Here is a 10,826-nt window from a genome sequence, read left to right on the forward strand (position 1 = left end):
AAGATAACCCCGGTCTCTGCATCTAGGCAATGCATGCAACCATTTTATTAATTATTCACAAAGACCTTGCAAAGTAAGACATCAGGTAATCTAAAGTCACCATCTTGGTAACATCTGTCGTTGTTTCTATCCACTTGATGAAGGGGTGTTGATAGTCCGAGCCTAATACCAAACATACATCACATCAAAACCTAACATCTACACCGAGAGGCCTCAACCAAGCCGCAGTGCTGGGGCACACACCGGTCCGACACACTTACAGAGGTCGGCGTTGTCTTCCACCAATCCATCTCTAGAGCAGACACTGACGCATCGACCATGCCAAGCCCGACGTCGACGCGACCACGGCACCAGACAACACCATCATCCTACATGTATCCATCCACATGCGCCTGTCGCCGAAACTCCACGGGACCATGCCACCGAGATCCGTCGTCGACCTTGCGGTAGATGTAACACCGCTCCTCCTCTAGTCCCCTCCAACCAGCACTTGTTCCACAACGATGCCCCCAGAAGGGAGAACAACATTGAAGGTTCGTCATCATCCGATCCGGGAGACCCAGATCTAGGGTTTCCCCCGGAGCATCCCGAGCATGATGACGCAAACTACAACGACGATGCCTCGACAAGGAAACGACATTGGAGACCATAATCGGCGCGATTTTCATCGGCAGTCGCACCATCGAGCCGTGCGCCGCCAACGTCGCCGGTCCCTTCAGCTGGAGCAAACTCCAGAAACGATATCCTCAAGAAGGACTATGACGTAAAGGCACAACCATCGCTCGATCCCATGATTTCTAGGATTCCCCCAGAGCATCCCGAGCATGATGGTGCAAACTGCAACAACGATGTCTCAATAAGGAAACGACATCGGAGATGCCGCCATTGTCTGCCATGACCGTAGTCGGCGCGATTTTCATCGGCAGTCGCACCACCAAGTCGTGTGCCGCCGGCGTCGCTCGTCACTTCAACTGGAGCAAACTCCAGAAACGATGTCCTCAAGAAGGACTACAACGCTAACAAAAACACATCTCTATCTCTACCTCTCTATCTCTACATAATAATGAAAGGACTATTGTTTATGTCAGTACGTCATCAAAATTGTCTCCAAATTTGCAAAATATTACGCACCAATGCCCCTATAAGTGATAAAAAAATATTTTACACAGGGGAATCCTCCGCCTGGGCCGGCCCATAATGTAGGTACCTCCTATATTGCGCTTCGTGCGCTAGGAGAACACGCAACATGGTCATTTGGGTCGGCCCATGTCCGGGCAGCCTATTTTTCTGTTTTTCTTTTCCGTTTTCATTTTTCTACTTTATATAATTCAGGATTTCCAAAAAGTTTCAAAAATTTAAAAAATGAGTATTCAAAAATAAAATGTATGTGGATTCAAAAAATATTCGCAATTTTATAAAAAACTTTTTCTTATTCAAAAAATGTTCAAAATTTTGAAAAAAAGGTTCGGGAAATTAAAAAATGTTCATGACTTTTTAAAAGTTTGTGTATTAAAAATGTTAATGAAATTAAAAATAAACTTACAAATTCAAAAGATGTTCACAAATAAAAAAAATATCCTAAAAGTCCAAAAAACTGTTCGTGACTTACAAAATAGTGTATTCATTCATAAAATGTTCGCTAATTGAAAAAATGATCATGCATTTCAAAAAATGTTCGTTAAATCAAAAAATATTCGTGAATTTCAAATTTTGTTCCAGCAATTTCTATACAAAAATGTTTAAAAAATGTTTACAATTTTAAAAAAATGTTTGAAAATAGTATAAAATGTTCAAGAATTCGAAAATGTTCAAAACTTTGTATAAGTGTTCACAAATTTGAAAAATGATCATGATTTTAAATAAGTGCATGAGTTTAAAAAAATGTTCATGATTTCAAAAATTAATCATGATTTCACGAAATTGAGAGTGATAGTATATCTGGGTGATGCAGCAAAATATGATCATGGCCATTGAAGATTGTGATTTTTTTCATTGCAACGCACGGGTCCTTTTGCCAGTAGTAACAATGCATCGTGTCGCGTCGGGCGGCGGAACACCAAACGCTCGCCGTCATTATTTTTTAAATACGAATGTGTGAAACACTAGAATGAATGTGTTACTTTGTTGGATTATCAGAAATTTCACAATTGACTTTTGAGTTGTTTTTATCAAGAAATAAAACGTCATTTTTGTTACATATATCATATTACTTGCATTGATTCAATTGACAACTCTAGAAGTTTAGCAAAAGGTTAACACATCCCGCAATTTCTTTAACAAAAGGTTGGTGCGTTTGTATTCGTTACGTTCATGACATGCATAGTTCGAACGGAAATTTAACTGAAAATTAAAGATGACGTCAATCAGCACACATGTAATTTTCTTGGGTAGGAAAATAGTTATTCTAATATCAACTGTCCTAATTCACAAAAGCAAAATATTAACTTTCCAAAATCGTCTATGATAGTACAAAGTCCATAATGACCTTTGAAAGGGCAATGATGGTACATTACTTCCTAGGAGATAATAGTTATGTCGACCCTTAGAGCTTCTACAACAGGACACCTTATATTTGTGCCAAACTTCCGGAGGGCCTGCCTAGTCACTGTCCGGATGCAAAATTGTCACCCAACCGGACCCCTTGTATTCGGCCCAAATACGTCCACTATGGCCCACCCGCTGCGTCAGGACTCGCCCGCCGCGTATGATCTAGCCCACTGTGGCCCACCCAATCCCACATATATTCATCCCCATCCGCACTCCGGATGAAACCCTAGCCGCACTCCACTCCCCTCCCCTCCCCTCCACTTCCCTCCGCCCAAAAGCTTACTTCTGACGATCTCTGCCCTTCTCTGACATGGCAGGCAACGGATCCGAGTCTTACACCTCCCATGTTGACTGCCGAGAGCTCGTCCCACGCGACACCGAGGAGATGGCCGTCCGTGTTGGGCTCCGCCGCTCACGAGAGGAGTACGCCGGACAGCGCGCGGACTCCATCCAGTTGGAATCCATTGCGTTCGCCGAAGTGGCGCATGGATCCGGCGCGAGGCGCGTCGCCGTTGCCTCGCCGGAGGCGGTGCAGTCCATCTGGCGTCCGAACACCATGCCAAAGGTGCTTATCAATTTGGTACCAACTTAAAATTTCTCTAAACAGAAGGTTAATTAGGGGATGCGTGCCAGATTTGATAGTTTCTTCTTCTTTGGAAACAAGATGTATTAGTTTAGGGGGTTAAAGATGGTGGGTTGCCTTAATTGTGTAGTAGTGAGCCTCGATGCGCACGTTGGAGGACCAACCCAGAACATGCGCTCTTGCCTTGTCTCTCTGTGCACCGCGCTTGGTCTCGCCTCAAAAGAAAAATAAATAAAATGTTAGCTAAGCGATGAAGATGGTGGTGGCGGCCTGGTCTTGCCTCCCGTTCGGCGGTGGAGAAGGCGCATCACGTTGGAGGATGGCCCCGAGGCGATGAGTCGCATGGGCGCACATCGACGTACGTCTCGGCGTCGGTACAACAGCCGAGTCTAGGGATACGGTAGACAACCACAACAAGAGGCAAACCCCTTCCTTAGTTTGTGTGCTCGTCTTTTCAACTACAGCATGCAGTACTTTTTGTTTTGCTCTCTCATACTGTACGTGTCCATTCCACGCAAAGAAAAACTATACTTATTCATATACTTACAAAACTGTGAGAACCCAACTCGCTCAAACCATTTCTTAAATGATGCAACCATAAGAATGTACAACCGAAATGTTCAACTATTCTGTTCTTTAGTTGTTAAGAGTTATCCGTTTGTTTCATCAACCTATGAACTATGGTATGGAGATCACAACATTTCTTGGTGACCAAATAGCCACTATAACTTGTTTTGAAAAGTCTTGGCTAATAGTTCCGTATGACCAGTAGGTGATGGGCCAAGTTATTTATATGATTCATTTACTCTGATTCAACTTGAATAATTGATTGTTGTATCAGGCAACACCTATTGATGTTGTACCGAAGGATGCTAGTTTGGAAAGAAAAATCATGGAAGTGCCTAAGAAGTCGGGTTGGGATCTAAACACATCTTGTCTTTCCTACTATTGGTTATTTGATCCTCAAAGTTATTAACTTATGTAATTTCAAATTTTCTTTGAAGGCGACGTCACTGAGAACAACAATGATCAGATGAACGATTTACTGCGACCAATTATGAAAATACGGAATAATATTGTATGTCTTCTCTTCTCTTTCAGGAAAAAATTATGCTTATTTTTCTTGTGTTTTGTTCTATTTGAGAATCTAATGTGAACTCATTCCTTTTTCGTTTCAGCTTCATGAGGAACACGTACTTCAAGATCGAAGTGCTGAATGTGATATGGACATTCAGAATATCTTGACTGGTATTCTACCATTCTTCACATCTAAACATAGTCGAAGTGATACTCACATGTAGGATTTTTATAGTTTTGTGGCAAACATTGTGGGTGTGTTTTGTTGGGAGGCATACCTTTCCCAAAGTTTTGTGTTAAATAGTGGTGTACCACACTTTTTCATTGTGGACAAGTTGTCCGCCACACTTTCTGACATACATTCGTCTGTCGGAAGTGTGAATTTTTTTGGAAAGAATTTATTTCGATATTTATTCTAAATTTTCATTACCCATCATGTTTAAAAATTGCGCAGAAGGGAAAATGACAGCTAAAGTGTTGGCAATAATGAAAAAGTATAAGAAAACCGGCTCAAATATGATGGAAGTTGCCAATCCACCTTGTTGTGGAGATGGTGATAAAACAAGGAGAAATAAGAGGACGACATTGAAGGAGGCACTCCTCCACAACAAGTGCCAGGTAAGAAACCTCGAGCTGAAATGCTGCATAAGGATGTTAAATTCCACATGTATCGTTGACACTTATCAATGCAGGAGCTCAACGAGATCTGTTATGACATGAAGTGTATACCCCCAAGATACACAGTATTACCTTCACCAGAAGATGGTATGTATAGATATATTTACTTTTATCTGTTTAATTTTCTACATGGACAAGCATCGGGTTCTTCAACCATAGAGAAACAATAACTAAGAGTTTCATACAAATGGGTCTTATGACACTTATTTTCAATGTAGCATCTATTGAATTCAATCCCTATAGTTCTCGGTTAGCTTCATGAATTGAAATGACAACATACATGGTGTACTACACTAATCATGCCTAAGAAAAATAGTTTTCAAGTGGTCATGTCAATAGACAATCACTTGTTTGTGCTATGTTGTATTGTTAGCTTTATTACGCCATGGTTCTATCGATGAGTGCCAAATGTTTGTCTGTACCCTTGTAGGCTCCATGAGAGATCAGATATATCCATTGTATTGTAACTAGTTGTCGAGAACTGAATATGTTCCAAGCTAGCAATAACAAAATAACTATTGTTTGATTGCCTACCATCTTCTCACACGTTGTTTCAAGCACTTATTAACCAGTCCTTTTCATATCGTTTCAGGAATGTTCCATGCCAATGTACATTTTACATGCCCTGGTTATGACATGAGCATCACTGGTGGTGCTCATCAGACCCCAGATGGGGCGAGGTGCTCTGCAGCTGCCAATCTGATAACAGAGCTTCACAAGAAGGCAGCGGAAGAAGAAGAACAGGAAGATGACGCAATCTTCCTAGTTAAATTGTCAAAGTTGGGAACTAGCAGACGTCTGGAACCACCGGTAGTCATTGCACATTGTCTAAGCTATTTTACCTCTGAGAGCTCGTGTTACTTTAGTTGTTTGAGTTGTGGATTCTTACTAAGGTCATTTCGTGTTGTGGATTTTTATCAGGGCAATTTGTTGTGGATTTCCTCTGGTTGTGCACAATTTTGCGACATGAGTGAACACAAATTATCGATTTAAATATACACCTTTTCTATTATTTATCTATGTTCTTGGGGCATGCTACGCATCGGCCGACAGATCTTTTAAAATGATCCGCCGCCTCGCGAGTTGTTTGATTATGTGACGCGAGCCTTCAGTTCCCCTTCTCTAATTTTCTGCAACAATACTCTTACTGCGAAACCTCTTCTCTAATTTCCTGCAACAAGAACTTGGTTGCGAAACCTCATGTTCTTTAATTTCTTGCAACAAGTCCCCTGTTGCAAAACCTCTTCTTCTCTTTTTTTTGCAAGAAGACTCTTGTTGCAAAAGTTGCAAACACATCTCACGCCGCGTCTAATTTTCGATAATAAGACACTTGTTGCAAAAAATGCAACAACGTTTCCAGGCGCATCGCGCACTAACACAGTTCTGCAACAACGTTGTTGTTGCAGAAACTTGGAGTAGATGTATGGCGTGGTGATGCGGCTACTGCTAGCGCTAGTGGTGCCAGAACGGCGATGAGGTTGATGGCGCTCCACGCCGGCGTGGCGGATCATGCTGGATCCATCGATTCGGTCGCCGCTAGGCGTTTGGGGGTGGAGATCCGGCATGGATGCGCTCACGACGACGACCTACACGTGGCGGCGCTCGGTGATGACAACCTACAGGCGGCGGTGCTCGGTGACGACGACCTACAGGCGGCGGCGGTGCTCGGTGACGACGACCTACAGGCGGCGGCGCCTACAAGCTGCGACGCTCAGCGACGACGACCTACAGGCGGCGGCGCTCGGCGATGAGGACCTATAAGCAGGGGCGCTTGGCTTAGCTCGCGACCTTGGCTGTTGGTCGCGAGTGCTTGGTCTGCAACACCATTTGTTTCGGTCAAGTGAACGGAAACAAGAGGCAAGTTGCAATAACTGTACTAGGATAAAGATTGCTTATGAGTCTTTCAATCCAAATAAAATTTGACGGCTACGGAGAAGGTCGATGCCCCCACAAACATCCGCCGGTTGATCGATAGTGTCTCCCTTCTTTTATGGTTGTGTTCGGTTTCCGATTTTTTTTGTTTTTCTTGTTTTTAGTTATCTCACTCTTTTTTGTTATCTTTTTTCCCTTTCTCCTGTTTATTTCTTTTTCATTTTTAATTCCTTTTTCTTCTCATTTTTTGTATCTATTTTTGTTTTTCAGAATTTTAAAATTGTTTAAAATTACAAAAAATGTTCCTGTTTTTAAAATTTTGGTCAAAATTCAAAAAATGTCTGTGATGTTTAAAAAATATTTGCCTCTAAAAAAGCTCATAAGTTCAAATAAATCTTGTTTTCAAATTTTGTTTGCAAATTCAAAAAATGTTTGGGATTTTAGAAAATGTGCGCTTTTTTCAATAAACACACGTAATTTAAAGAGCTGTTCCTGTTTTCAAATTTCGTTCACAAATTCCGAAAATGTTTGCTTTTTCATATTTTGTTTAGAGTTTCAAATTTTTCACAGATTTTTAAAAATGTTTGCTTTTGTCCAAAATGTTCATGTTTTTAAAAAAAACTCCTTATCAAAATTTGTTTCAAAATTCAGCATAAATCCCAATTTTAAATTTGTTCACCAATTCACATATTAGTACGATTTTAAAAAAACTTGTTCGTGTTTTTAAAAAGGAATTGGAATTGAAAAAAAAATCCCGTTTCTTAAAATTTGTGTATGAATTCATACATTCTTCCCATTTTGAAATTTGGTTACAAATCCAAAATTTAGCCTTTTTTTCAAAACTTGTTTATGTTCTTTAAAAAATTGTTTGGAATCTTTTTTTGAAAGTATTCAGATTTTTCGTGAAATGTTTGAAAAAAAGGGAAATATTCGGATCATCCGATGCAGTTTGTTCTAAAGTGTTTCGCGTTGCCTACTTGACAGTAGCGCTGGCCAGCTGGAGTGGTTATGTACGTGCATCCATTATAGATGGATCGAGTTCGAATCCGGGATAATGCGATTTATTTTGCAGTTCTTTCTACACCGCTTGTTACCCCTACGTGGGCCGGCTGAAGTACATGATATTCGGGATTAAAAATAAATCACATTTTCAAAAACAAAAAATCATGCTTAAAAAATGTACACATGCTTAAAAATTGTAGGAGTAACAAGCGGTGTAGAAAGAACTGCAAAATAAAAAATTAACAAGCATGATTTTTTAATCATGCTTAAAAAAATTGTGATAGCACCTCCTATAATCATGCTTACAAATTTATTCACATTTAAAAAAAACATACTTAAAAAATGTACAGGAATTTCAAAAACAGTTATCGTTTTCAAATATGTTCACAATTTCAAAAAATCTCATTTATAAAATTTGTGCACAATTTAGAAAAATGTTCTCGTTTTCAGAATTTTCACAGTTCTAGAAATTTGTTCATGTTTCAATAAATGTTCAGAATTTCCAAAAATATTCTAGTTTTCCAAAAAAATTCAGAAAAATGTTCATTTTTAAATAATGTTTGCGATTTCAACATTTTGTTCGCAATTTCAAAAAATATTCCCATGTTTAAATTTTTGTCCGTGTTTCCAAAAAAGCATACAATACAAATTCTGTTCGCATTTTAAAAAAGTTCACGTTTTAACATTTTTGGTGCTGAATTTAGAAAATGTTCCTGGTTTTCTTTTTTTAGAACTAAAAGCTGTTCACAATCTAAAAAAATGTCATGTTTTTTGTAATTTTTTTGCCAGAAACATTTTTGAAAATTGTTCACATTTTGGGAATCTGTTTGGGGTTTGCAAATTCTGTTCGTATTTCATTTTCAAATCAGAATTACAAAACATCTTCACTTTTCCAAAAGAATGCGGCATTTTAAAACTGCTCGCAAGTTTTGAAATGTTTCCCAAATCTCAACGCTGTTGTCTGTTCTTATAGATTTCTGCACCTTTATGTTCTGTTGGTGGTGTGTGGTGTAGTGGCTAATGGCTCGTGGATTGGAGTTTGTCGTTGTGGGATTGATTCCTGGTACTCGCTGTTGATTTTCAGCTTTTTTTTTTGTGGCACGCAAAAGGAAACGAAACAACGAGCGTCTTGGTGGGTCAGCCCAGTCGTGTGTCAAACCTGTGCGTCGAGCTGCTGTATGATGCAACATGTGTCACATAGGAGGTCCCCTGAACGTGGATGCTGCTGTAACTAATGATGGTGCTCATGGTGCGGTAGCAGTGGTTGAAAGAGGTCACGAATGTAATTTCTTAGGAGCCTCAATGTCACTTACAGATATATTTCAGAAGCAACTACTCTTGAGGTGTTGGCTGTTCGGGAAGGTTTGGCCATTGCAGAAGATATCTATGTGCCAAAGATTCAAATTGCTTCGGACTGTTTGACGGTGGTGCAAGATATTAAGCAAAACCCGTTAGCGTCTTATGGAGCTATTGTACACGAAATTATAGAGCGATCGACGGGGTTTTCAGCTTGTATAATAGTTCATGAGTTTAGGAGCTCGAATTTTGAGGTTTACAATCTAGCTAAGCATGCTCTAACCCTGGGATTTGACCGCCATGAGGCCAGCCGGGGATCTTCATTTCATACTTGTAAATGTTTTGTAAGGTTAAATAAAGCTTGGCGAGATTGTCTAAAAAAAGTCTAACTGGCTTGTCTCCAAAATAATAATCTAACTGGCTCCTCTCAAAAAAGAAATCTAAGACGAACGTACCAGGAACCCTTAATCTCGCTCACGAATCTTGAAGTAGGAGTATATGGCTGATCAGTGGCTCAACCTCGCGGCCTCATGAAGAAATGAGGGCGGTCTCACAACTTAGGCAAAGAAACAGATTGTGGATATTTTCAGATCAAACTTCTTGTATGATTTGAAGATAAAATGAATTCTTTCTTTCTATTTGGAATTTTTGCCTGAAAAAATGCTGAAATTCCAAAAAAAAATGTGTCTTTTGAAAAGAAAAAAAACCCTGCAAATCCAAAAGGCTGCCATGTTTTTTTAGAGAACACATTTAAAAAAACTGGCCATGTGCAATTTTTTTTGCCATATGCCCATTTTTTTACGAATCTAGAAAGTTGCCATGTTTGTTTACAGGGCAATTTTTCTAAACTTGCCATGTGCAATTGTATTATAGGTAGAATGGCATTTTTGTTTAGGAACCATGTCATTTTAGTTTGTGCAAGGAAGTCATTTTTGTTATTAAGAGCATGCCATCTTTATATTTAATTAGAATGGCATTTTTATTTTTAATGAGCATGGTATTTTTTATTAAGAACATGGAATTTTTTAAATAGCATGGCATATTTTAATAGCATTGAATTTTTGAAGTAGCATGGCATTTTTTAAATAGCATGGCATTTTTGGTATTAAGAGCATGGCATTTTTTTGTAAAGGATGGCATTTTTGTTACAAAGAGGATGACATTTATTCTATAGAGCATGTCATTTTTTATACTATTAAACAGGATGATATTTTTTTATTTATGTAGAGCATGTCACTTTTGTTAGTAAGAACACGATTTTTTTTATCATTAAAAGCATGCCTTTTTTTTCTTTCATGAAGAGCGCAACATTTTTTTAATCTATAGCATGGTACATTTATTTCTTGTTTTCGACAAAGCAAATATAGGCATTTTCATATTTCTAGAGCATAGCAGTTTGTAAATTTATGTTCTCTGCCTTTTACGTATCAACATTTTTTTCTTTTCTGATGGTATTTTTTTTTACAAAAAGCAATTAATTGGGCCTAGCTTTTTTCCCTGGCATGCTATCTGGGTCAGTTGGGGGGTCGTGTTGGACCCTGCTCGAGCGAACATTCCATAGGGGCAATTTGGTTCGCTGGAATGAACCTCCCCAACAAACAAAACGTTTGCTGGAGCCTGCCCTCCAGCTGACGGTCACCACATGCTTGGATTCTTTTTTACGAAATTCATAACAAAGAACCGATGTTCGCTCGTTCCTGTCCCAGCACGAGGCAATCTGGGACATTGATGATCGCGTGATAATGTTACAGCGAGGTTGCCCGTTGTCGAC

At 39.4% G+C, this 10,826-nt stretch overlaps 1 protein-coding gene across 1 annotated transcript; it reads left to right on the forward strand.

Moving 5' to 3' along the window:
• Positions 1-2,788: 2,788 nt before the first annotated feature.
• Positions 2,789-5,897, forward strand: LOC119297643. Its single transcript, XM_037575355.1, has 7 exons — positions 2,789-3,112; positions 3,972-4,044; positions 4,135-4,208; positions 4,309-4,378; positions 4,662-4,825; positions 4,900-4,972; positions 5,478-5,897. Exons 1-7 carry the CDS (start codon positions 2,858-2,860, stop codon positions 5,876-5,878), a joined length of 1,110 nt encoding a protein of 369 aa, XP_037431252.1. The 5' UTR covers positions 2,789-2,857; the 3' UTR covers positions 5,879-5,897.
• Positions 5,898-10,826: the final 4,929 nt, after the last annotated feature.

Source organism: Triticum dicoccoides, chromosome 5A (assembly GCF_002162155.2).
Source record: "Triticum dicoccoides isolate Atlit2015 ecotype Zavitan chromosome 5A, WEW_v2.0, whole genome shotgun sequence".
NCBI classification, from domain to species: domain Eukaryota; kingdom Viridiplantae; phylum Streptophyta; class Magnoliopsida; order Poales; family Poaceae; genus Triticum; species Triticum dicoccoides.